The sequence below is a fragment of the Betta splendens genome, chromosome 12 (assembly GCF_900634795.4).
Source record: "Betta splendens chromosome 12, fBetSpl5.4, whole genome shotgun sequence".
Classification (NCBI taxonomy): Eukaryota; Metazoa; Chordata; class Actinopteri; order Anabantiformes; family Osphronemidae; genus Betta; species Betta splendens.
Genome location: NC_040892.2, coordinates 10,985,290 through 11,011,332, shown reverse-complemented (window position 1 = coordinate 11,011,332; position 26,043 = coordinate 10,985,290). Strand labels below are relative to the sequence as shown.

General features: G+C 44.1%; 4 protein-coding genes and 1 long non-coding RNA gene across 7 annotated transcripts; 1 reads left to right on the top strand and 4 right to left on the bottom strand.

Annotated features, from left to right (window-relative positions):
- Window positions 1-509: 509 nt before the first annotated feature.
- On the bottom strand, window positions 510-4,804 carry derl2 (derlin 2). Its single transcript, XM_029169297.3, has 7 exons — window positions 4,644-4,804; window positions 2,669-2,734; window positions 1,861-1,934; window positions 1,640-1,733; window positions 1,355-1,550; window positions 1,086-1,176; window positions 510-993 (listed from the first exon to the last, which is right to left on the bottom strand). The coding sequence occupies exons 1-7, from the start codon at window positions 4,734-4,736 to the stop codon at window positions 888-890; spliced, it is 720 nt and encodes a 239-aa protein (XP_029025130.1). The 5' UTR covers window positions 4,737-4,804; the 3' UTR covers window positions 510-887.
- On the top strand, window positions 4,588-6,541 carry LOC129604925 (uncharacterized). Its single transcript, XR_008696273.1, has 2 exons — window positions 4,588-4,727; window positions 5,324-6,541. It is a non-coding gene; the product is annotated as an uncharacterized LOC129604925 (long non-coding RNA).
- On the bottom strand, window positions 5,995-12,872 carry lmnb1 (lamin B1). 2 transcript variants are annotated; one of them, XM_029169204.3, is made up of 12 exons: window positions 12,307-12,872; window positions 10,430-10,586; window positions 10,108-10,233; window positions 9,551-9,721; window positions 8,882-9,007; window positions 8,139-8,359; window positions 7,838-8,066; window positions 7,653-7,757; window positions 7,452-7,571; window positions 7,250-7,360; window positions 6,765-6,825; window positions 5,995-6,431 (listed from the first exon to the last, which is right to left on the bottom strand). In XM_029169204.3, exons 1-11 carry the CDS (start codon window positions 12,660-12,662, stop codon window positions 6,784-6,786), a joined length of 1,764 nt encoding a protein of 587 aa, XP_029025037.1. In that variant the 5' UTR covers window positions 12,663-12,872; the 3' UTR covers window positions 5,995-6,431; window positions 6,765-6,783. The 2 variants fall into 2 exon arrangements, with proteins under 2 accessions (XP_029025037.1, XP_029025036.1); XM_029169203.3 differs by having other exon boundaries at window positions 5,995-6,825.
- Window positions 12,873-13,511: 639 nt separating this feature from the next.
- prrc1 (proline-rich coiled-coil 1) lies at window positions 13,512-18,413 on the bottom strand. Its single transcript, XM_029169235.3, has 9 exons — window positions 18,277-18,413; window positions 17,766-17,859; window positions 17,249-17,608; window positions 16,319-16,464; window positions 16,083-16,185; window positions 15,845-16,008; window positions 15,445-15,548; window positions 14,941-15,043; window positions 13,512-14,869 (listed from the first exon to the last, which is right to left on the bottom strand). The coding sequence occupies exons 2-9, from the start codon at window positions 17,848-17,850 to the stop codon at window positions 14,660-14,662; spliced, it is 1,275 nt and encodes a 424-aa protein (XP_029025068.1). The 5' UTR covers window positions 17,851-17,859; window positions 18,277-18,413; the 3' UTR covers window positions 13,512-14,659.
- A 225-nt stretch (window positions 18,414-18,638) lies between these two features.
- Window positions 18,639-25,826, bottom strand: LOC114866929 (long-chain fatty acid transport protein 6). Of its 2 annotated transcripts, XM_029169187.3 has the most exons (10): window positions 25,296-25,822; window positions 24,775-24,978; window positions 24,544-24,702; window positions 24,100-24,224; window positions 23,550-23,744; window positions 22,179-22,269; window positions 21,899-22,097; window positions 19,653-19,750; window positions 19,415-19,545; window positions 18,639-19,336 (listed from the first exon to the last, which is right to left on the bottom strand). In XM_029169187.3, the coding sequence occupies exons 1-10, from the start codon at window positions 25,771-25,773 to the stop codon at window positions 19,160-19,162; spliced, it is 1,857 nt and encodes a 618-aa protein (XP_029025020.1). In that variant the 5' UTR covers window positions 25,774-25,822; the 3' UTR covers window positions 18,639-19,159. The 2 variants fall into 2 exon arrangements, 1 of the variants encoding a protein (XP_029025020.1); XR_003787774.3 differs by lacking the exon at window positions 18,639-19,336 and having other exon boundaries at window positions 19,495-19,545; window positions 19,653-20,387; window positions 25,296-25,826.
- Window positions 25,827-26,043: the final 217 nt, after the last annotated feature.

Here is a 26,043-nt window from a genome sequence, read left to right as displayed (position 1 = left end):
GGGCTAACCCCGACCCTGGAGCAGGGTTAGTGTTGACGCGATCATACAGCCCACTCAGATTGTAACCACACGCTGGCACGGACAGACACAACCTGCATACATTCAACTCCCACATCATGCTGCTTTCCAGCCAGACCCTCACATGGCCTTGAATGCTCTGGGTTTTCCCTGGCTCTCACCTCCAGATAACCGTCACTGCATGTCCTTTAAATGTCCCCTGGATAATAGCTGCCTAGAACATCTACTATCCTTATAAATCTCATACTAACTGGTAATTCCTGTTATTTGTTCTATGGCTTCTAAAACATACATCAAGCATAAAAGGATCAACAGAGGCAACGGAGGCACGGAGCAGGACACTTTCTGCTGCCAGCATAAAAACCAGAGACGCCTTCACCAGTTGCCACCATTCTCAGCCTTCACAGTAACAGGTGTTCAGAGCTTCCGGTGGTCCCGCAGGTGCTTGTTGGGTTGTATGATGGTTTTAAACAGCAGTACCAGTCAAAGAATCTTTGCCACACACATTTATTATTTTAAAAAAAGTGACACGGAAAAAGCGCTCGCCATCTGAACAGACTGATTTTGATATTTTACTTATTATTTCCTTTCATATGAAAGGCACCACATTTCAGTATGATTCTCTGGGATCAAAGCAAACAACCTGAGCTCAAGGGCTCACTGTCCATAGTTCCTTGGGTTCTTTTATTAGTCTTGGCAAAGCCCATAAACAAAGACAACAGACGTCATCCTTAAACCAGTTTTTGGGGTTTGGCATTGTTCATCCAAAACTAAGCAAAAATGTCAAAAAATAAAGAACATGTTTGTTCCCTCCCTCTGTGGGAAAATGTCTCTGGAAGTGATCTGACACCCGGACGATGCCGGGTAGTTTACCCTCCGAGGCGCTGGCCCTCCCCCCAGGCAAAGCCTCCTGGGCGCTCCTCGGGTAGGGGGTTGTAGTTGGCGTCTTCCTCTGGCGTGTCAAACAACATCTTTCTGGAAGAGGCACACGGGAGGACGCCGTCAGCCTTCAACCATGCATCATGTAGCAAACACCACAGGCGGTATCGTGTTCCACCCAGACTCACATGATAGATGGGGTCCTGAGCCACCGTCCACCGCCCGGCTGGTTGGGGAACACGTCCTCCAGGAAGAAGTACACATGACCTACAGCAATACCTTCAAGGACAAAACAGACCATCACGCTCTCACTATCACTCGATTGCCTGTAGTTTGTAGAAGTTTGATACACGTCAGATTATTATCCATGATTCTGAATAGTTTCAAATGTAATTGCTTCCAAATTAATAAGAATTAACAAAATGTCACAGCACAGCTAAACATGGTGGTAACGTACCTAAAAGATCAACAATAATGGAGTTGCCCAAAAGCAGAGAGAATCCCATCAACACCCAAGGCAGGAAAGGGGCCTGGAAGTTCAACAGGCCAAAGAAATTCATGCGAACGTTTGGGTTCCGTCGACTCCACACGTATACGAGCATGATGGTAAAGGCCTGACCTAGAAACACAAGACTCACAAAGGTGCCAAATATCTGAAGGTCTATTAAAAAAAAACATGTGCAGCGGTTTGTTCGGTTTGTACAGAACGGCCTTCGTGCCACTTCATTCAGGGGAAGGATACGGTCATGAGGAGCCCACCAAACAGGAACATGAAGACAAAGTCAGCTGTGCGTCCCCTGAAGGAGCCCTCCTCCAGCATACGACAGTATCTGTACCTGGAGCCGGGGGTTAAGGAGGTCTACACAGAAAGAGCAGTGGAACCCAAGGTCCACATCCCATTCTCCTCATTTGAGCCACACGAACAATGCTCTTCTCAGAACAAAGTGGAATCGAGAAGGATACAGAAAAATCATGTTGAACAGGAAATTGAAGCCAACTGGTCCAAAAAACAGGAAGTTGGTTATTAGTCGCCATACCTAAAGAGAGAGAGAAAGAAAGAAAAAGTGAGAGAGAGACAGAGCGAGAGAAAGAAAGAGAAAGAGAGAGAGAGACAGCTTTCTTTCAACTTTAAATAAAAAGTGAAACTTTATTGATCCCACAGATTAAAATTCAGAGACCTTGACAGAACTTCCTGGTTCACATCTCAGACTGCACTGGCTATATTTTTAACTGATTATTACTGTGCCCAGCACAAGTCTGATGCAGCCGTCTTCACTTTCTTTGTATTGAGTCGTGATGTTATGGTGAAAAAGTTCTGACACAACATCTGTAACACATCAAAGCCCAGAGTTTGCAGTGTTTAGGAACACAGTGGCTCTTTCTGAACCTCTAATGCTAGACGGCCAAGCTTCAATTAGAGTCAGGAAGTCAGGTGGAGGCTAATGCTAACGTCTGAAGAGAACTCTGACCTCAGCTCAAACAAGAAAACGCTCAGTGTTGACAGAAAATGTGATGTGGTAAATATGGGGCTAACTTCACTGAAAGGTCTGAACCAGCACAGCATGGATGAACTGAGCACATCTCACACACGGCGGCTTGTTCCTCATTTGTTATTCACTAATGAGGGACATTTTATTGAGTCAGTCTGTTTTTTTCAGATGCAGAAGTCTCTGATCACTCAATAGCTTTTAAGTGACTTTTGGTTATGACAGCTTGTGTTGAATTTTATTTTGACTATTTAAAGGTCTGTGCCATGTAAATATACACTCACCTGGTAATTCCTTAGAATCAAATCTGGATTGAAGTATAACTGAAACGGTGTGATGATCTCTAGTTGCTGAAAGAAAATACAACAAAGAAAATAATTGTAAAAATGTTACATATGAGCCACAGGTTTCCGCACATCTTATTGAATCAATAAAACAGTGATTATTCTGTTCACACACAGCTAAAATTCTGTGTGTTGTGTGGATGCCGTGAAGGTCTAAACCCTCTTTCACATGCACTGGAACCCTGAACACTGAGCACAGGAAGGAACAAGGCACTGATCTGTGACACTAGTGTCCGATGCAACCAAACGGCAGCTCAACAGCCCAAACACAGGAAATCAAAGGTGGTTGTAAACATGAACTCCCTGCTTCCACGAGCATCACATGCCACAACCCCCCCCCAACATCAGGCTGAAGGCAGCGAGGGCTCAGCCCAGATGTTCCTCACAGCACAGCCTTATGTTTGGATCAACACAGTCGTGAATTATGTCTTTAAAGTATTTCTGCTTCACATCATATCAGTGAGTTCCACAACATCACAGACATTCTACTTCATCATCACATACAATGTCTGTTTCAGCTGCATGTGTGAATGAAGCTCGCCCACGTGTGACCAATAGACAAGCATGAGAACGTTTATGACTTGAGACGCGATTCAGAGGCTCAGGAAACCTTTGCAAAGTGAATCAGCTAAATATATACAATAACACAGAATCTACAACAATGACCTACTTCATATATTCTCATTTTCTGAGATGCAGATTGTTGTTGTTTTAGCTGTAAACCATAGTCATCCAAACGAATGAGGGTCACAAAAAACAATTAGGTTCTGGGGGAAAAAAAAAAGTTGTAAAACTGAAAAATCTAATCTACTCTGACTCATCAGTGTCCAAACAATTTGTGTGTTTAACATCTGCTTGTTCAAGCGTTTCAACAGCTAAAACGGATCTGAAAGTGAAAAACAAGCTGCAACACTGTCTGTTTCAGTTTTAAACATCTGTCAATGCAAACCGTTAAAAGTAAGGTCTGAATGACTGAACACTGTCCATCATTCATCACACACATCCATGTACTTGCATGAAAGTGATGACCTCCATTGACATGAACATGGAGACATACAGAATATATTAACTAATAGTATATATTAAACATGTAATTGTGGGAAAAGTATTAGCGCTTGAACAAGCATTCACCTTCATTCCTGCCTTCACAATGAGCTGTCATTAAGAAACAAGGGGATATTAGAGGTTTGGAGAGTATTTAGGGTTTTATAGTGACAAGTTTGAAAAGCTTAACGTTGAGTAGGTAGTTACATTTCTGAAAGATAATTATCCCAGTTCTCTGATGCAAATATGAGAAAAAGTAAGATTTCATCAGACCCATAAAATGGAAATATTTTAAACACATAAGTGTCTGTGAAGAGTTTAGGAATACATCTAAATAACTGTTTTGTCTTTCTGATAAACAAGATCTAAACAACTTATACTTGAACTCCTAAATCTTCAGTTTGGTAAACACAGTCAACTTCATCTGGATTTTCAGATGTCTTCTCTAAAATGTTATGAATCCATTCAACAATACAGAACTAAACTAGGAACAATCAATCCATCAAGTACCGAGTACCGAACCACCGTGTAAGTGTCCGTGTCTGACCGTTTAGTGTCTGTTATTGTGGACCAGCATAAAGTTGGCGTTAGCATGAAGGCACCACAGTCCGTGAAGGCCACACAGCCACGTCCAACTCAACGCGTCCACACGTGTGGTTCCCTGGTTACAACAACAGGGCTCCGCTCGCCACTAACTTTGGACCCTCCGTGGATAAACTAAGGGACGCCAAGAACCGGAACCACCGGACTCACGCGCGTAGCGTCCGTCCATCTAACGGCTCCTTGAGCTAAAACACCGAGCTAGCAACGAGCAGGTGCTCCGTGTGGCGGCACCGAGCCCACGGTTCCCGTGCACCGGAGGAACACTCACCACCGCAGCGGTTGTGAGGACACACGCGGTCGTGTACGCGCGGGTGACCACGGGGATCTGCAGGTACTCCTGCTGCAGCGTCTGGTAAGCCATTTTGAACACACTGGCAGCTTCCTGCTTTTCCTGGACACGTCATTTTACAAAGCGAAGCGCGTTGCGTTCAGGCACGTGGGACAAATTACGTAACGTAAACCAAATGTTGCTTTCTCACGGTCCCGTCGACTATAGAGGCCGGAATGAGGAGAATAACGTTGAATTTGGATTTATAAACGACAAAATAAAATGAATTAGGTTACAGATTGATCTCTAAGACTACAGTGATACATTAGGTCAGGTTTAAGAATCAGGCTATAAATGCAACTATTAATAGATGATGTAGGGCCACTTTCTAGCTTAGTATTAGCTTTTAAGTACCACTTTCTCTTGGTTTGCTCCTTATACTCTTTGAGTCAGTCTTAACTGTCAATCAGGCGAGGGGCGGGTTGACAGGTGTCCACTCCGTTACGGGGACAGACGCAGACGGCTGCTCAGCTGTCAATCAGGCGAGGGGCGGGTTCACAGGTGTGCGATCCATCACGGTTACAGAGGCAGACAGCTGCTCGCGCACACCTATAGTCAGACTGACGCCATGAATCTGGGAAAACCCACACAAGGGGATTTTAATTCAGTTTTATTTCTAGGGCACCACAAGAAAACCCTGAAGAATCATCTAAAGGCACTTTACAAGGTTTAGGACCTTACTCCCAGTGCAGCAGGCTCTTCATCCACCTTGTCAACGCTCCCTGGGGAGAAGTCATTGTTTTTGAATAGCCTTCTTAAATTAACCTGTGTCACAAAACTGCTCTGTTAAAACTTTTACCATGAACATCAGAGTTTCTCCTCTTAAAAAGAGAGAAGTGCTGATTCACACCCGGTTGTCATTTGAATGAAAATCCTGATTTCCCTCAATTCTGTAGGTTCACATACTTCTGCCAAATACAATCTATTGGGTGATTTTCATTGAAAATAAAAGTAAAGCAGCTGAAGTTCTACTTTTTCCTCTCAATATGGTCAATTAAACCTTTGTCCTTTAATATTTTTATTTAAAAACAACAGGGTGTTCACCACAATTTGGAGAAACAGCAAAATGACATTTTTAAAATACAAATGTTTTTACATTGTCAATGTAGAGTCTGAGCAGAGTTTCAAGTGATATAATTTCAGCTAAAAGAACTGTAAAATTATTTACAGCTCAGCCTATGCAGTAAATATGTTGTAGAATAAGCAGAAAATTCAGTTTCTTCTATATGTATTAGTCCTATTTTGTACTGGGAATGTCTGGTACTAGAGTTCATGAACAACACAGAACAAGTATAAGAAAACATTTAATCTCAACTATAAAGATTACAGCTAGAGCATGCACAGACACCAAACACACAGCAAATATAAAACATTAGGATAAGACCAATACTTGGTAAATATAGGTGCAGCGTCTAAAGCCCTTGTTTGTGGAAGTTTGTCACACTTGCCAATTGTTCTGACGAAACGAGTTTTTATGTACAAGGAAACAGGCCTTAGACTGAAATTCCATGTTCTGTAGTGAACTCGCATCACTTTAAGTCAAAGCCTGACTCTAATTCCACACAGGCCCTAAAGGAACTCACTGAAACATTCACTTGATCTTTCTTAGGAATACAATCATTTTTTGTCTATCATCATACTGAAAAATGTCATTTAACATGTTTTCATTCAGGAGCTTTAAGTTCACATGCTTTTACATTTTCTTTTACCAAATCCAACATTAAGGATCTAAAAACAAGAAAACAGACCAAAATCAGCCCATTACCATTACTGACATCTGTTTTTAAAATAACTTTATCATCAAAAAAAAAAAAAAGAAAAAGAAACAAACATTAAAACTTCACACATGTCTCATGGCTTCTTAACAACAGAGTCTGTCCTTGGGTTCAGCTACTTGTCACATGATAAAACCAAAGAGTATTAGGATCTACAAAAACAAACCTCGTTCACATGTCAAAAATATGTTTTGTATTTTTATGAGAAACAAGACAAAATAAAATCCATTTTATTGAAATCCACTACAAAAGATAGTTGTAGAAAAATAGTTGTGAGCAGACTAACTTGGTCTGGTGGAGGAGGATCACATGATGGAGCAGCCTCTCTTGGCAGCGGGAGCTTCTCCCTGCACACAAATGCTTTAAGTGAGTTGGATTTTCCTTTACGTGCCACGAACAGCTGACGCTCAGTTAGTTTTACAAACCTCTACTTCTGTGTCCACAGTACACAGAAGTAGAGTACCACAACTGGTTGAGAACGTGCTAGTCCAATTATTTTACACCCGTGTGTCCACAGATGGGAAGTTTTGAGGGTAAGTAAATAGTCCTGAGAGTCATTCAGTCCTGTAAACACCCTGAACTTCCATGATAAGGAAGTGACTGCATGAAATGCAATGAATGCTAGAACCTTCATAGTCATTTTAAGACATGGGAATAATTTTCCTTTCGTTGAATTGGAGAAAAACAAACGTATTTTGATAATTATATGAATATTAAAAAATGCTTTACTAATAGAGGAGATGGACCTAAAATATCAGCGTGGTTATTTACCTGCTGGTGAAATAGGTCTTCCTCAATAGCTCTGTCATCATCCTCATCGTCATCATCACATCGCTCTGCCTCCACCCCAGTTGTGTATGTTGTGGTTCTCTTTGCCACCTCCTGTCACACACAAACACACACAAACCTCAGTGAAGTGATCGTGCATCTGCTCAGTGTTCAGCCTGCGGGCTGAAAGGGCTCAAACCCTCACCTCCCCCTGAGGGTTGCTCAGCACTATGTGGACATCTTTCCCTGAACCCCAGGATGGATGATTCTTCCAAACCAGATCCGTGGGAGGTTTAGAGCTCACTCCAGCATCAGACGCCCACACCTGCACAAGTCCACAAACAGGAACATGAGCTTTTACTGGGTGTCACGTCTATGGCGCTGATCTCCCTGCATGAACCCTCACCGTGACTTTATGTCCGGCCTTCAGGACGTATTTGGGTGTGAACTTGTAGGCAGCTGTAGAACTTCCAATCGTCTTAATAATCTCATAACCACCCATGGCCTGGTCCTGGAACAGACACAAATGGGCATAATAAGCAAAGGTTCCACTTGGTCTGGACCAGCATCTGACGGAACACGACCCGTTACCTCATCGCCGCTGTTATGAAGGGAAATGAATTTGCCGTCGGTGTCGACCTCATCGATGCTAACGGGTCCCGTCGCCGAGGCGGAGTGGGAGATGGACACCGAGCTGCTGGCTTCCTGCTCCTCCACATCAATCCGCTTCCTCTTCCCCTGAGTGGTCCGCACGCTGCGGCTGCTGGATGAGGCTCTAGACACCGTCACGCGAGATGAAGGGCTCGGAGACAGCTTCAGTCTGGGGGAGGGAACACAGTTTATTATCAAGATACAGACGCTTGAGCGGCCTCCACAGCCCGTGTGTCCTCACCTTTCTTCCTCTCCCTCCAGGAGTTTCCGGTAGGCATTGATCTCCATGTCCAGGGCCAGCTTCACGTCTAGCAGCTGTTCATATTCGTTCAGCTGTTCCTGCATCTTGGCCTGGATTTCAGCGATCTCTCGGTCCTTCTCTGTCAGAATCCTGCGACTGTTGTCTTTCTCCTGCATCAGCGCAGCTTCGAGGTCGGATATACGATCATGCCAACCACGACTCTGAAGATACGAGAGTCTTGAGTAAGTTTGAGCAATTCAGGTTCCCTTTTATTAAACATGTTAATACTGAGTGACTGAGGCTGTGGAGGCTTCTCGTCTATTGCCATGACATGAAGGTTGTTTAGTTGTTTACAAAAAACTTAAGGCGATCTAATAATGAATCAGGAAGCAGACGATATTTAGATTTAGACATAAAAACCAAAACAGAGACGACAGACAGACAGACAGACACACCAGGGGTTCAGATCAGTGTGAAGAGAAACTACTTCCTGTACTAACGGTCTGCTACCTGAAGTTACTTCCACTGAAGCAGCTTTTCTAAGCTAAACCCAGCTCAAACTGATTGGATCATTTTACTGTGATGTTCCATCTACATCCATCACAACATTTGTGTTCACAACAAATTTGAAGGCAAAAGATTTAGCAGGAACACCTTTTTTTTTTTAAAACAACATGGCTGCTTAGACCAAGTCGAATTCTGCTATAAATACAAGATTATTAATGTTAAGTTAAAACACTAACCTCCTTTTGCAAAGCAGACAGCTGGACAGTGAGACTCTCGATCCTCTGGGAGGATTCTCTGAGCTCCTCTCGGGCCGCGTTGGCTGATGCTCCGTTCATGTCAGACAAGCTGCGTAGGTCCTCGAGCTGAAAGTAAAGTCACAACAAGTTCAAGATGCAGCAACAACAGCACAGCTTCCTTCAACCCCTCACTCTCAAAGAGGAACTAAGCAGCATCAGTCACTTCCTGACAAGCAGGAAGTTATCAGTGTTTGGTGGCTTTTAGACTGTGGACGCCTGATATTCAGGCAGGACTTTGAACAACCTTCACCATCAGCTGTAAATGCATTCACTAGCTTTTAGTAGGAGCCATGTTCATCTTACAGATGCAGCTCTGCTCCAACTGGAGCTAGAAAACACTCTAAATGTAGCAGATGGAGACTAACTGTGTGGCTCATTTCCCTGAAGCTCTATTCTCTACATGCACATGGCCAGAACGGACAATTATAATTATTACTATTTGAAAAACGGAAACCTTTGATTCCAACTGTCAGATGGTTTTAGCAATTATCAGCTGATTGACAAAGGTTTTCTTTCTCCTCTTCCTCCTGATGTAAATCACTTAGATCAGTGATTTAATTTGATTGTAATGCAATTTAATTTTAAACTCTGGCCGTGTGCCTTTCATACCTTTGCCATGTAGGTGCTCTCCATGTTGTCCTTGTAGATATTGATTTGCTCCTCGTTCTGAGCCCTCATGTCCACCAGCGCCTGGGTCAGTTTACACTCGTACTCCTCCTTCCGGCCGGAGTCCACCTCCACCAGCCGGCTCTCGTACCTCTGCCGAGCCTCCTTCACTTCCTGAAATTCTCAAGACAATCAGCACTTTGCCGGAGACCGTTCCTGGAACAGAACCGTCACCATAACGGGGCCAATCTAAGACTGTAACGCTACTGGTCATATTGGAGCATGTGCACCAGCAGAAGGCTTCCGTGTGTTGTGTGTGGACTGCAGCAGCTTTACGAGGTTCAGTAAAAGCATCTATTTCCATTTTCACTTTATTAATGGCTAGAGGGTAAAAGCTCAGTCCTCACTGTTCAGCAGCAGCTTTAAGCCAGTTCTTCTAGTTCAAAGTGGAGTGGCTCATTGTGTGGGAAAAAGGAAAACTACCTTTGGATCCAAACAAGAACTCTGTTTTCTGCGCCCTCAATCGTTCTCCAGCAGAACACTGAATTTATTTTACTTACTTCCTCATGCATGCTCTTCCTAAAGTCCATTTCCTCCGTCAGACTCTGGCAACGGTTCCCCAAGTCGATGCGTAGGAGCATCTCATCAGCAAGGTGCTTCTTGGCCTGAGCGAGGCTTGAGTCCAGCTGGCAAAACAAGATCTAGATCAATGAATCATTTCCAAACAATGCTGCAGTTAGGAGGGATCAAGTGGAGACCGTTGACCCTCAATAAAGAACCTTCAACAACCGCCCACATTTACAAAGAAGGTTTTAAATTCAACCCCAGATTTCTGGATCACTGCAGTAATAGTGTGAGGGGTTCAAGTGTCTGCAGCTCTACCTCCTGCAGCTGTTCCTGCAGCTCAGCCATGGCCGCCTCCAGGCTCCTCTTCTCAGACAGCGCCGTAGTGAGCATGGCCTCTTTGGAGTTCAGCTGAGCCTCCAAGTCCCTAAGCCGGGCCTGGGCTGCTGCTGCCTCAGAGTCCCTCTTATTGTAGCTGAAAAGGCACAGGGGGATAACATGAGTGACAGCCAGCGATGTACAAACAAGGAGACTAGAGTTATGGCCGTAAATCCTGACACGGGTCAAAGCTTGCAGACGTCAGACAGCGTGACTCTGAAGCTAGAGGCAGTCACACCCAGAGAATAACAGTCTTTAGTCACTGTATGTGAGGGGCATTACACTAGATAAACACATGGGTCCGATGGGACAACACTGCACCAGTCCTGCTGACACCAAAGCTGCTGTGGTGTGTGTGGGCTCAGCTTCCCACCAGCGCCTAAGCAGGACAGGCATGAGTGGAATGTGGAGCGATAGGTCTGCTTTCACGGTTTACCAGGGGCGAGCGGAGCATTCTGAAGCAAACCACATGTGCCCTGACAGTCACCTCAGTGACCCGCTTTAAAACATCATTTCAGGAAAACCGTCCAGATATTCAAGGTTTAAAGGCTTTATGGGAACCAGTCTTTACAGTAAACTGAATTGACTAGTTTGCAGCGTAGCATCGTCTCCTGGATGCTGAATGGCGCTTCCTCCCCGGGTTGTTAGTGTCAGCACACTTTAAATTATTAATAGTCTTATGACACTTCCATCAAAGCACAGTCAGCATGTTACACTATGTGATAGTAATAAATATGTACAAACCTTTTCATGTGACATTTTTATACCCTTTTTTTAACATTGACTTGGAAAGGTTGATTGATGATGTCATTTGATTTGCACAAATGGGAAACTGGTTCAAGTATAAGTGAAGCTGAAGTCTTATTTTATAATCACTACATTTTTTGAAAGGTCTAAAATGGGAGAGAACTGTAGCAGAGACAGGAGGACATCAACGCACAGCACCTTCATGTGCCGGTAGTCGTACAAGTTGGAGGCAGCCAAACAAACAGCAGGGGAAAATGTTGCCAATTAAAAACATATTTAGGCTCCTCAGATCTGAAGTAGGAGTTCTTATTTTCTTCACACTGAGAAGTGAATGGCTGTGGGCGACGCCACGTGTAAAGAGCAACACTGGCTGAGACCTAGAGGTCAACGGAGCCCCGAACAGTGTGGTGGGCAATGGAGTCTCTGTTAGAACTTCCAGTTCGGCTTCCTATAATACAATAACAGCTGCTTCGTTGCAGTGAAATCAACTTGCAGATCCGATTCTGTCTGTCTCCGTTCAGTCATTGAGCCCAGTCTGATTCCCTTCACGTGATCCACAGTTGGACTCAAGCATGTCCCCCACCACATGTGTCTGTCTGTCTGTCTGTCTGTCTGTCTGACCACCACATCGCTGTCCCACAGACCATTTTCAAACACAAGCTGCCGTTCTTCTCCTGACAACAAACAGCACGTGTGTAGATGCAGTGGAAGGCTATAGGCCAACAGCTGCGAATCACAGTTGCTGCTAAGCTCAGGATTTGGAGAAATACACACAGACTTCTGTTATATCCGATTATCATAATTAAATATAATAAATACAATTGGCTATTGAGAAAAAAACCCACAAACGACGACTTTTCCACTGTGCATTGTCCCCAAACTGCACGGTTTGTACCAATGAATAAATTGGAACCGTGGGTTCCCATAGTCCGTGAAGGCACCATGCAACCGTCAGCGAGGACAGACCCATTCAATCGAGCCTCCCCTCCCTCCCCTCACCAACGTTACGTGCGCGCTGTTGCAAAAGTGGCTCGAAAATCAAAGTGAGCCTCTAAACGGGCCCGACTCACTTCTGCAGCAGCTGCTCGTGCTCGCTCTTCAGCTTCCCCAGCTCGATCTGCAGCCAGGCCCGCTCCTTGGACGAGTCATCCAGACTCCTCCTGGCGTCGGCCAGCTCGGTCTCATACAGGGCTTTCAAGCCGGTCACCTCCCGGCTCCTCACGTCCTCCTTCTCGCTGATCTGCAGGTGCAGGACTTCATTTTCAGACTCCAAACTCCGGACTTTGTCGATGTAAACGGCCAGGCGGTCGTTGAGGTCCCGGAGTTGCTGCTTCTCCTGCAGCCTGGTGATTCTGGTCGGGCTCATCGGCGTTCCGCCGCCGCACGTGCTTCTTTGGCCGATCGGAGTAGCTGCCGCGGTCGCCATTGTAGAAGAGTGACTAAAAGAGCCGAATAAAGGTGGAGGGCAAACACACCAGGGTAGCGCCGGTGCTAAGTACTCGAATGCTCAATTCAAACAGCGGATTAAGCGGCGCTTGGAAAATTTGTCCTGGAAGTGTTTTCACTCTTTTCTTGACCGAATGAACGAGGGGCTTGGCTTCCTAATATGGCGGCTCGTTGTAAGCGTTACGTTGTGTCTTCAGCCAATGGCGTTGCTCGCCGCCAAGCGTCGTTTCAAGTTTGAGTTTCGGGTTCGCTTGTTAATCTCATCGGCGCGTGCCGAAACCTACCCGTGTATAGAGCAGAATTAAATAAAAGAAAGCGCACCTGTTAAAACAAAGTATAAGTATGCAATAATATAATAAATAAATACATGCTGAATAAAAGCATAAATATTTAAAAAAGAAAGAGAACATAAACTTGACAATAGAAATAATAAAAAGTGGAGGAGGTTGAAGCACATTGAGGAAAAAGACAGTCACAGATTAGAAATTGACGTGAAAAAAAAAGATCGAAAATGAAGAAATATGGTACAGATAATGTGAATCTTTAATAAAGTTTGAAAATCATTTATAAATAGCTCAAAAATGTATGAGGTGCAAAACAAGTGAAAGTGTGAAAGAGTCAAATACATTTACACATATACGCCTGCTGAGATGATGATGAGAAGGAAGGTGAGGTGATTGTCGGTTATTGTGCCATGTAAGTGACGTCACAGTGAAGAGGCTGTTACTGAGTATGACCCGTAGATGGCGCCAGAGTCCGGAACAGCTGTTTGCCAGACCCCGAAACAGCCGCTGTTACTCATTATGATTGGATGGAGTTTCTCAAGATATCACAAGAGCAAAGCCATTTATTTGGTCATTTGTAAAAGGCACATGGAAGAATGTCCTCACATAAACACAAAGTTCTTACCACAACTGATTAAATGAATCAAAATTCTGCTAGTCATTATTTTTACACGGTATTTATGGTAGTTGTGGTGGACAAATGTTTTCACATGATTCAAATGATATGAGGCATGAAATTAGATTTTAGACGACAATGTTCTGTCCCAACAGTTCTTTTCAAAGCTGGACCATAAACGGGATTGAGTTAAATATCTAGGGCCTGTCCTAGTTTTAGTAATTAATTATATATTCTGCAAAAATAAATGGATTCTTCACAAAAAAAGATGAACAATAGACCAGACGCTAATCTACAGATTATAAGGATTAAGCAGCGGAAGGCGTTTGCTCTAATACAGCAGCCACATCAAATACAAAACCACACGCTGTACAACATTATGTAACGTTACAGGAGGAGGCAGGTAGGAAAACACACTGTTTTACAGGCCAAGGATGCGTCTAATCCCAGTAACTCATGTCAACCATTAAAAACCTAGAGCCAGTAAAACCCAATTTGGTGCAAATCTGTTTGTGATGTACATCATATTCTGAAAGTCTTTCTCCACATAACCCATTTCCTGCCCTCACGCAGCTTACATCTTCAGTTACACATGGACTTCTATATAAAGGTTTCTAATCATCAGAGGCTTTCGTCAGGTAGAATTTAATGAGCAGCAAGCAGCATCAATTGGAGGCTGCGCAGTTGGACGGATACAGGACATGTGACATGGACCACTGATAAAATGCCAATACAGCTTTTTTTTTTTTTTTTTTTTGCAGACTGGTTCTGCTACATTTGAGATCCATGTTTTTCTCTTATTAATGAAGTTAACCTGTTTTCAGCTCGCCTGCATTATACTGAGCACCTATGGGAACAAATGTTGAATCCAGAGCGGAGCCGGGACATGGTCCACGCCAAAGATTAAAAAAAAAACAAAAAAAAAAAACAGAAAAGTAAGCAACAAATGTTCATACACAAGTGTAAACGTTTGTAAAGCAGGATTAATAGTTCAATTGATTGTTAAATTGAGCAGTTGAACTTTGAGGAGTTGTGCTGTGTTTCTCAATCATGTCTCCCATCATGCAGCGTTCAGTCTTACACAGTTCTGGGCGGCAGCCGCTGCTTGTAGGTCCCAGCGAGAGCTTTGGCTGCGCTCTGAATCATCTGACGCTGGCTCATGCCTGTCAGGGCTTGATGCCAGTCTGTTCTGTTGATGTTGGGCAGACTGCGCTCCAGGACCTCACCCACGGTAGCGATCAGACCTGACCAGCGCAGACTGTAGTCGGGAGGAGTCAGAGCCTGGGCCTGAACAGAGGAGCGACAGAGTGAATGAAAGGCAAGTGACTACGACCACATGTTAAAGAGTCAGCGTTTACCTGCTGGACGTGCTCTAGAGCCACAGGAGTCGCCTGCGTGAAGACCTCAATGCGAATGCTATGACCACGGTCCTCCAGGATTAAACAGCAGATGTCAAACCACCTGAGAACAACAAGGGCTTTTATAGTACGGAACTAATGGCAGCCTTAATTAGACGGCCATTAAAGAAACATCAACAGAAATAAACTCTTCTTTAGCTGCTGGACTGTGAAACGTTCCACAGTTCACACTGCAGCATGTTTTTTATCACAGAGCAGAGAGAGACCTGGAGCGGAGGCAGCGCCCACCACCTGCTGGCATCGTCCTACAGTAAAGTACCAGCTTCATGCTAAAAGCCTCAGCCCTCAGTCTTAAATTCCACAGAGCACCTGCTGAGGGTGATTAGAGGCGCTGCAGGTTTTAGTGGGGTATTCAAAATATAAATGCTGTGTTATTGTGATTTACTTCATGTTGACTGAGTAAAGAATCAAGTGTGTGTGTGTGTGTGTGTCATCTCTACCTACTTGTCAGGGAGAAGCTCAGCAATGAAGTTCTCTAAAGAGACCACTGGCTGCTTGTCATGAATCACAGCAGCCCGTCGCAGGCTGTCGATGCGTTCTTGAGCCCCCTGAAACCAACACACACTCAGCTCATAGATGTCCTGTTGCTGTGATACTGATCTAAAAATATAGTTGTTTCCTTTTTGCTGTTAACGATGAAAGTAACTGTTTGTAAATGGAGGATTTTCCCTTCATCGCTGTTATCCATTAAAATCAAAAACAGCGACTATTTCCATTTGACCTTGTGACCTTTACAACATGCTGAAGCTTTGGGTCTTGGGTTGATACAATTGAACCACATAAATAGAAATAAACACGATGCAGGTTTCCACCTGCTACAGCAGAGAAGAGGCGATGAACTGACCTTGACACCAGCAGCGTAGCCCACAGGCTGCGGGGCGATGTTGGACTGACCGGGCTCTCCGGTCACCATGGCCAGCCCAAATACCTCCTGGAAGGCATCCCTCACCGCCTCCACAGTCACCTCCTTATCTGAAGTTACCACAATGTCAATGTCTCCACCTGACTCTGGACAAGAAGAACATCGAGGTTAACATCAAAGCCACGTAAAGGTTTAGGGCTGACGCAGTGATAACCCTTACTGATGTACGGAGCCATGCCAGGATCCAGCGTGGTGATCATGGACTCCACCGAGTGTTTGGTTTTGTCCAGAACGGTCTTCACCACAGGATTACCTGCCACTCCCTGAGACACAGGACACAGGGTGTGACCACTGAAACCATTACCACACCTGTCTAGTGTTGCAACACATAGGATATAAATGCTGCTCCAGAAGAGACCAGTTTAGCAGATGCACCTTCAGTTAGATTGGTGTTACCTTGAAAAAGCCCCAGATGCCACCACCAGTGTTGATGTCTGCAGGGAGTCTGGGATCTTCCTGCTCCTCTGGAAAAGTGATGGAAGATCCAGCGTCTAATCCTCCGGTCATGACTGGCTGCTGAACCATGGGATTCGACACTATACCTGGAAGGTTTGAGGACGACCAGTCAAAGATATAGTTGTAATCCGTTTTAACATGAACTACAGAACTTCAACCAGCAGCAGCAGCGGGTGCTGTTCCACACCAACCACCACATTGAGATGTATGCTCTGATTTAAAAAAACAGCAATGATTTGAAGACTATCTACATGTTCTGTGTCTATGCAAGAGATAGAAGTCAGGTTATGATTTCCATGTGTCAGAAAAACCACAGAATCCCTGGAGAGGAAGGGTGTATTGGAAAAATTTACGCACAAAGGCACAATTTTCCATTACAAAGGGTTCCCCTGTGGCATTGTTTGCTTTAATTGCAGCTGTATTCAGTTTGATGTTTTATTCATTTAAATCTTTTTTTACATCCACTAAATATCTGCACTGACACCACTGCTGTTCAGAAGTGTGCGTCCCAGGAATCGATGCAGCCTCCACAGGAGGATCCTAGTTTAAATGTGCTTAAATGGATGGAGAACGGAGGGGGAATGGAGGGAGGGAGGGTGGTGTGGCCATAAAGATTTCTCCAACTGCTGAGTGCTGTACGTATAAAATGCATCTTGGCTCTTTATTTTCATAGTGCTATGAAGAAACTGTTAAAATGAGCTAAAGTATATTTATATATATTTTATATCTTCAAGTCAAAGTGAACAACCTCAGAGGTGATGTAGCTCACTTTGATCACTTCCAGTTTCCCATGTCAGGTTTAGTTTAAATTCAGGTTCCTAATCCTGCTCTCTACAACAAGTCCTTGGTAGCAGTGGGTTAGTCTCTCACCTGGTACGGCTGTAGGACTGGAGAACGTTGGCATCAGTGGAGTCTGTGGTGTTCGACCAGCATGGCCCCTTGTGATGTCGTACCCTGCGCTCATGGAAAAGCTGGGTGTGGACAGGCCTACAGGAGGTGCTGAGAGCTGAGGTGGTCTAACAGGAGGACAAGACGGGGAGGTGGAAGGAGGAAACGGAGAGCTGCCGGTGAAGGGGGGCGTGAATGTAGAGACAGGAGGGAAGTGGGGGGAGGCGGAGGATGGAGCATCCTGGGGACGACTGAATGCAGGCGAGGAGGAAACCTGAGCCAGAGCAGCGGAGCCTGCTGGGGAGCCAGTGGACATGGAGCTGGACAAGGGGCTGGACATACCTGAAATTCAAAGCTCATATCACACACACTTGTCTATGTTACTCCAGAGCATATAGACAACGACACACATCTCTGATGTAATAGAAGACTTGCTCTAACTGTCACTAGAGCAGACTGAGAGCGATCTGCAGCCGGAGCGTTAATGGCCATGTCTCACCTACGGTCAAGGGCGGAGCAGCAACGGCCAGAGGAGGTGAGGGGCTGGTGGGAGGCGTCGTCTCGATTCCGCTCTCTTCCATCATCTTCTCAGCCTTTCTCACACACACACACACACACACACACACAGACGCACACAGACGCACGCGCGCACACACATCAGGACAATCAGAGGTTTGCATAACATCGTGCCTTCTTCCACCATGAACGACACACTGCTCCCTTCTTTTACGTTCAGGCTTAGAATGACAGAACACCCAACCTCCGCTAATGAGCAGCCGTTAATGTTTAACCTCTCCATTGTTAGTTAACTGTTTACCAATACGACATGATCAGTTCTTCCCTAAAAACACAGCGCTGTAGTTTGTACACGTGTACAAACACACTGAGCTCAGGCGAAACTAACTAGCTGTAAATAGTAATAAACAGTAAAAGCAAAATATGCATAACAAACACCAGTGAACACAAAGTTTAGCAATAACAGAGCAACTAAAGTCAGCTATACTACTCACCTGCTAGTCGGACAAAGAGAAACCCAGAACAGCACGGACCCACTTTGATGACGTCACGTGTTGCCACGTCTGCGGCGACTCCTCCCATTAGTAAGATTTTACGACACACTACTTTTATTCTAGTCAAAATGTCAATTCGTCCGTACAAAATATGCTATCAACAACATGAACACGGATTCCACATCTTTACATTACTTTTGTAACGAAAAGGAAGTTGTCTCCAATGACTATACGGTAGAGTTACAGCGTTAAACTTGTATGTTTTTAATTGTCTAAATCAATTTCTCTACTGGAGAAATTTGCATTTCAGATTTCCAACACATTTAACTAGAAGTGAGGACAGGTAGACACGTTTACCTGAATGATGAGTATCAGCCATGTGACTTTATTGACTAAAGGTCTGGTTGTCGTTTGTACAAGTGTTTATTCTGTTCAGCAATAAGGACATTCCTCTGAGAGGAGGACTTGGTGTTAATACCTGTTATAGGAAGATCAAAAATACTTTTTTTGATTAGATTCTTTTTATGAAAGAAAACCATAAAACATTGTACAACATTAGTTTTTTACCTAAGAAAAACATGATAGAGCACAAAATGTTGAAAACTTAGCTGCTTATCTTTGCAGCTGGGGAAAATAAATGCTCTGGGTTTATTTAAAGTTTTACAGCATGTACTGTAACAGCTTTGATTTTTTTGAGTCCTTATGATTTCACAATTATTATGATAAAGACATACAGTAGTTGTCTGTATAGAGCTCTCAACTTGTGGCCCGGAAGTAGATGCAGTTTGGCTCTGAGCAGGGCTGCTCCATTCAATCCATCAGATGATGGACTGCAAGGAATCAAATACCTTGATTCTCTTTATTCTGTAAAATCAATGCTTGTTTATAAATGTATCTTTCCTGTCACAATGTTTTGATATATAGACCCAGTCAGGAGAACGTAGTCCTTCTGGGAGACATCTAAAAAATACAGAGGGTCCTGGATGAGGTCCAAATTTATACCCTCCTGAACCAGCTTCATCTTCTGCAGCTTGAAGGTCTCCGTTACATGCAGAGAGGTCTGAGAACATAAGCAGGGACATAACTGAGCAAAATAGCTTTACACTGTAAACACAAATAGAGGGACAGCACGACTTGCCTGTATTCTGAGAAACCACGGCCAGGCATATGCAGGAAGGCTTTTTACCAAATGACTATAAAGCTCAGTTCCTTTGAATTTGTGATCCTGTTTCAGGACGATAGCAGCCATACCTGCTCGGCCTTCGTGTCCTGCAAACACAGATGGTAATCAACAGTCACCTGCTGGGTTTTGGAAACATTCCCTCTTTATTCTCTATAGAATGTGTATTAACAGTCCCGGAGTAGAGTCTACGTACCTGGTACGGTGACACCATAGACATTGGCTTCCTGGATAAAATGAAGAAGACCCAAAACCTCCGACACTTCTGTGGTGGACACGTTCTCTCCTTTCCACCTGTGCCATAAAAAAATAGATGCAGTTCATGTTGTTTAAATTCTGTGTGGAAAGTAAGAGTCCACTGCAGCCATTTACACCAGGCAATAAGAAATCATCATTAATACCATCCCACACTAAATGTTTAAAGTAAATTCCTTTTTTAATATTCTGTTATATGTATGGTTCACTCACAACGGTAAAGCGGTTCAGAAAAGACATTATACCAACAATACGGATACGTTGAAAGTTACTGTTTCATGCTTCTTTGTCTGTTTAGAACACACTTCAAAAAAGCTGCAACAAAACACACTTTCTCTAAATATGTGAAAATCTGTTTAACATATTGTTTCAACAAGTATACTTAGTGACGTATATAAAACATATTTAAAGAATGACGACTTTATTATGCTGCAATTTCAGTATGTTTTAGTTTCAAGTGAGTATTTCTGAAGTGAACTTCTTCTATTATTGTTTTGCTACTGAATATGCAGTAAAGAAAGAAAAAGAAAAGGCTTCCATTGCTGTCAACTTGAACTCATTTATTGGACGTATTGTCTTTGATAGAAATATCAAGGCACCAAAATGTGGTAAAAACATCATCTTCAAACTCTGCATAGACGTGAGATGTTTCATCATCACATTCAACACGTACAACCTGTAAAAGACAAATGCACATCAATAAACAAAATAAGAACCAAATGCAGCTAATTCAAACAATTTACATTTGTATGAGTCACAGTTAAATTAACATTAGACCTCAGGACACTTAAGATGGTAGTGAACTAGCTTTACCGGTTTATGTTGAACTCTTCTTGTCCCCGGCGTACCACAGCTGAATTACCGCTCACAGGCATTGTGGCTATTTTCCAGCCAATCAGGGAGCTGCTGATGAGCATGCTGGGTATTCTCACCTGTATCTTTATAAGGAGCTGCTGTAAAGTTAACGATGCCTGTGTATGTAGCGTTAATGTTAGCAAGCCACAAGCCAAGCTACCTGTCTGTAGGCTAAGCTAACAGCTAGCCAGCGCTAACAGGCCTCATTACATAAGTTATAAAATATTTTCTTAAATTCTATACAAAATGAGTATTTTTTATTCATCTAAGCCAGATCTCATAGTTTCCGTTTACATTTACACATTTGTCTAAAGCCAGATTGTTTTAGTACAAATATATCCTGAGTGCAATTAAGACAATGGCATCCAGCGTCCAGGTCGGAAACAGCAAACTCTGGACGTGTGGTTCTCTGAAATCTGCCCCTTCACTCTCTGGCATCACTTCTAATCTGATTGAAGTGAAGCTCATAAGATGAACAGTGAATTTATATGGCACACAGCTGTGACCTGGAGTCACAGGTTGGTAATAAATACCATTCAACTAAGAGAACTCTGCCTCGTCATTAACCAGGATACAGACAAGGTACATTGGTGTCCACATTCCTCAGTCAGCTACAGGCCTCCACTGGTGCAAACCTGAAACAGGCTTTAACATGTAACAGGGTGGTTGTTCATGGAAACAGCTGTGGTTGTTCTGTGACACTTGGTTTAAAGCCCGATCAATGCAGTGATGGCTCCATGATAGTTTAGTAGTTGAGGAATCAGCCAGTAAGTGAAAGTCAGTGCTCTTCTCTACCCGTAGCAGCCACAGGCACCAACCCAGACGGGTCAGAATAAAATTATAGCAATGACCTGGTTCGTGCTTTTTTCTTTGTGAGCTTTCATCATTTTACTGTGTCACTCAAAAGTCCTTAAGCTTGAATGACACCATTTAACTATTGATAGTGTGTTGACTGGATGGTTTAGATCTTATTTACAGAATTAGCTCATGTTAACAATACTTTCAAACTAACCCTCATACACAAATTAGCTGTGGAGTTCCACAGGGTTCTGTGCTTGGTCTTGTACTTTTCACTGTACACGTCTCCTCATGGTGATATTAGGGATAATTTTTATTTTGTCCTTTTCTCCATCTTCTCACTCCAACCAGTCGAGGCAGATGCTTTACTTTGTAAAGTGCTTATAAAGTGCATTGACATTTGTTTTTGTTGTGACCTGGTGTTATACAAATGACTGAATTGAAAGTAGACACATTTCAGCACCATATGAACAGACACAGAAGAGATACAGTTGAATTATAAACAATGGTAAAGTTATCATAAGCACACCTTACCTGAAAGTGTCTCCAACGCGGTCACGAAAGTAGAGAAAATCCCTGTGATCGAGCATCAGAAGATCTCCAGTGTTGAAATAGACATCTCCAGAGCAGAACACATTCCTCAGCAGCTTCTTCTCAGACTGGACCTCGTCCCCAGCGTAGCCCAGAAATGGGTTCATGGCTGTGAGAGGAGCTACCAGGATCCCGGTCTCCCCTTGTACAACAACCACGCAAGGGACACGTCAGATGAATGTCTCCTACAGTTTGTTCTAGACACCGAGTGTTCCTCATTTACCTTTCTGGGCGCGTGTGCATCTTCCAGTCTTTGTTCTGACGGGCTCATATGTTTGTGGGTCATACTGAAGAAGCTCAAACGGCATTGAAAGCTGAAACACAACCAATTGAATCAATGTTACAGTTTCAAGTACTTAAACCCATCACGTGTACACATCTTTACTGCTAACGTAAGTAAATACACTTTCTGTTTGGTCACTGGCTTCATTCTGCTTCGTCTCCATCCTTCTGAATGTGTGGTAGCACACATCACACATGAGCCGTCTCACTGAGGAAAACCTGCAGTTTTTCCTACAGAGTCGGACCCCAAACTAAACCAACTAAGGGAGAGATGCCAAACACCCGGCTTGAACCAACAGAACACGAAGCTTAAATTCATCAATATCTTAGCTTTTCCTTAAAAGCACTACATATATTAACAAGTTTTGCCGTTTGGCCCGGGTCATTTATTGGATCCCTGCTTTACAGTGCTGAGACATCATAAAGACATTAGAGGACATTTACACAGCTTTGCACAAATCACCAGAAAATAATCCAATTAACTATATCCAACACACAACATGGTCAAATCCAGGACAAGTGTGTGTTGGTTCTAGGAGCGTGTTCTCTTGGACCGTTGGAGTCTGGACCGTTTTACAGCCACAATCAACAATGTGTGTTTATCCAAACATGTCTACATCACATCATCAAGCTCCAAACCACCCAAAAGCCATGTTACTGTGCCAAAGATGGCATTATATTATACTAAAAGCTACAGACTTAAATGAACCTCTGCGCCGTTTTGTAGGCGCTGATCACCGTAGCAACCAGTGGCTGATCAGTTGCCAGGCAGATATTAGACGCTCTATCGGTCATTTCAACACCTATCTCCATCCTGTGATTCCTTCTTAATTTTCCTTACACTGTTGTGTGTGCTTTGACCAGTGACTGATCAAAGCGGATTCAGCCAAGGATCAAATGACTGGAGTCACCTGGTTCTGCCCATTGCCGCCCACTTAGTGATGGCAGAGGGTTGACCAGAAAGTGGTCCAGCGTCTGACAGGTGGGGGAATCAGGAGTAGAACCCTCGACTCATTTCTTTACTTTTTGATTTGTGCGTTTAGTTGTTTTTCCTGTAGGCTAAAAAAGCTGCACTTAACTGTTATTATGATTAATTGATTAATCTGTTGATAATTTAGGCTCTTTCGTTTTACCGTTTTTACTGATAAATGTATTTTCTATTTCTCAATCATCATTATTTTATTTAAATCCAGACACTGTCAAAATTTTTGCCAACAGTAACATTTATAGTGACCAGACTCTGTGAAGGTACAAGCAGTCATAAGTGACAGATCCATGAACATAGTGGCCCGTTACATGCTCCAGTCCTGACCTTGTTAAAGTAACTTGCTCGTCCAACGGGTCCAACCTCGTCGGTGTAGTTGAGGAACCCGATGCTGGTCTCGGTCAAACCGTAACCCTCCCTGATTGTGATTCTATCAAAACGTCTGACGAACTCCGTCCAGACATCAGGCCTGAGGCCACTTCCAACCGCCAGTCGAACACAGTGAGCTCTCTCTTCTGGAACCTGGAGGCAAACGAGCATTTATTAGTCCAATACACAGTAGACGGCATTAGAATAAACCCTGAACATTGTTAATAGTCTCACACATATCTTTGCATTTTCTGTTATTGCTGAGGACACTTTATTGTACGTTATATTGCATTATCTTTGTCCTTTACTATTTTTTTGTGTTTTTACATATTTTCTTTTATTCTGTGTGTATTGTTGCAGAGGACACTGCTGGACAATATGGATTTTCCACTGGAATTAGTAAAATGTGTGTGCGTGAGTGCGCACGTGTATCTGTTTATTAGGTTCTCTAATAATGTTACAGCTGTCTGTTTTGTGGGGACGTGTTCTAGTACAGCATGAAGCTCACCTCAGGATGATTGACCAGGTATCGACACAGCTCTCCGATATACTGCACCACAGTCACCTTGTGTTTCACACAATCCTTCCAAAACTGACTGGCAGAAAACCTCTTCTTTAAGACACAGGTTGCTCCTGTTAATAAGAGTTCATAAGAAGATACAGAGCAAACAGTGAACGGTGTAACATGTTTATGTCTCCAACTATTTACAGCTAGACAGTATTAGTATGAGGAGCTGGTTTTTGTCTCTCTCAGACAAACTAAGGACTTTCTGGAGCAATTTGTAAATAAACTAAATCCCAGAATGAGACATGAAGTCAGCACTAAGTCCATTTCACCAAAAGACGTGGACAGATTATCAGGATATCCTGAACCGGTGAGTGTTTTGAAGACATATTTGAGCTATGAGAACAATGGGTTTGGCAGCCGTTAAAGCACAGACCTTCCTCTTACCCAGGCTTATGCATCCTCCGAGCCCCAGCAGGGAAGCCGACATGTGGTACAGAGGGAGAGTGATGTAGATGACGTCATCGGACGTGGCTCCGCACATGTAGAGGAAGGCCATGCTCATCATGCTTTTCAGATGCCCCACGCAAGCGGCCTTGGAGAGACCTGCAGAAAGCCGCAGCGGTTACTACTGGTGGGTAAAGTTACCTTTAGGTTCAAGCCTGAGCGACACACTACCTGTAGTGCCTGATGTGAAAATGAAGAGGAAATTTGACATGATGTCAACTTTGGGAAGTTCCTTTAACGCCTCTCCAGACATCTGTTCCACCTTGTCTAGTAAAGTATTGAAGCCCTCAGAGGGCGCCGTGTGGTCCACCACCCACACAGCCACGCCGTCCTTCTGCAGATCCTGCAGCAGCTCCTTCACCAGTGGCACCAAATCTGAACAAAGACACACAACAGACGTGGTATAATACCACATGTATAAATGTTACATCACACATTTAATGGGCTGAGACCTTTATTGTGAAAGGACTCCATGAGGCTACAAGTTGCTTCTATCTGCAGTTATTTAAAAACGTGCATTCAGACATTTAAGTATTATCTTAAAATTATCTTAATTAACCTGGGCCTCATTAACTGCTGAACCTGATGACATGATGAACCACAATCTGTTCAAAAATGTCTGTGTGGGACAAACTCAAACTCTGGAAGTTTGACTGTGCGCGCGCGTGCGCGTGTGTCCAACAGGTCCATACCTGCACCAACCACCAGCGTCTTCGCTCCGCAGCTGTGGAAGCAGCGCAGCAGAGACTTGGCTTTAATGTTGACGTTGACGAACGCGACCTCGCAGCCCAGTTTGCTCAGACCGAACCACGCGTGCACGAAGTCCGGCTCGTTGCACATCAGCAGAGCCACGACGTCCCCCTTCTTCAGGGAGGCCTCCGCCACGAAGGCTCTGGCGAACCGGTTACTCCTCCGGTCCACGTCGCGGTAGCTCAGAGTCCGCTCCTCGTAGACGATGAACGGCTTGTTCGGCGTCGTCCTCGCCTGGTGGACGAAGCAGTCGAGGAATGTGACGACCCCCCGCTGCATGCGAGCCCGCACCGCCTTCCCGTACTTCCGAAGCTTTATGTATTGCCTGACGTCCGCCCAGAAGAAGGGATGAAGCAGCCTCTGGTAGAGAAGCAGAGCCAGCAGCCCCGCGGCGACGCTGCTTAACACCGCGAGGAGCATCTTGGTGTGACACAGAGCTTCCGGGGTGACGGGACCCGAAGCCCCGCGGGGGGCGGGGCTTAAGTTCCGCTCAGGGGCGACCTAAGCCCCGCCCACAGCGGACCCGACTGCTCGACTCCTCAGCTCAGGCTGGTGCTTTATCAGCTCGTTTCTAACTAAGAACCTCTAAGTTCCAACAGTTTCAGGTTCAAAACAGCAGAGATTCAGACCATACAAACCAATCTGTGACCTGGTGATCATCAGTTCCTGGTAGTAGAGTGTTGGACTTTG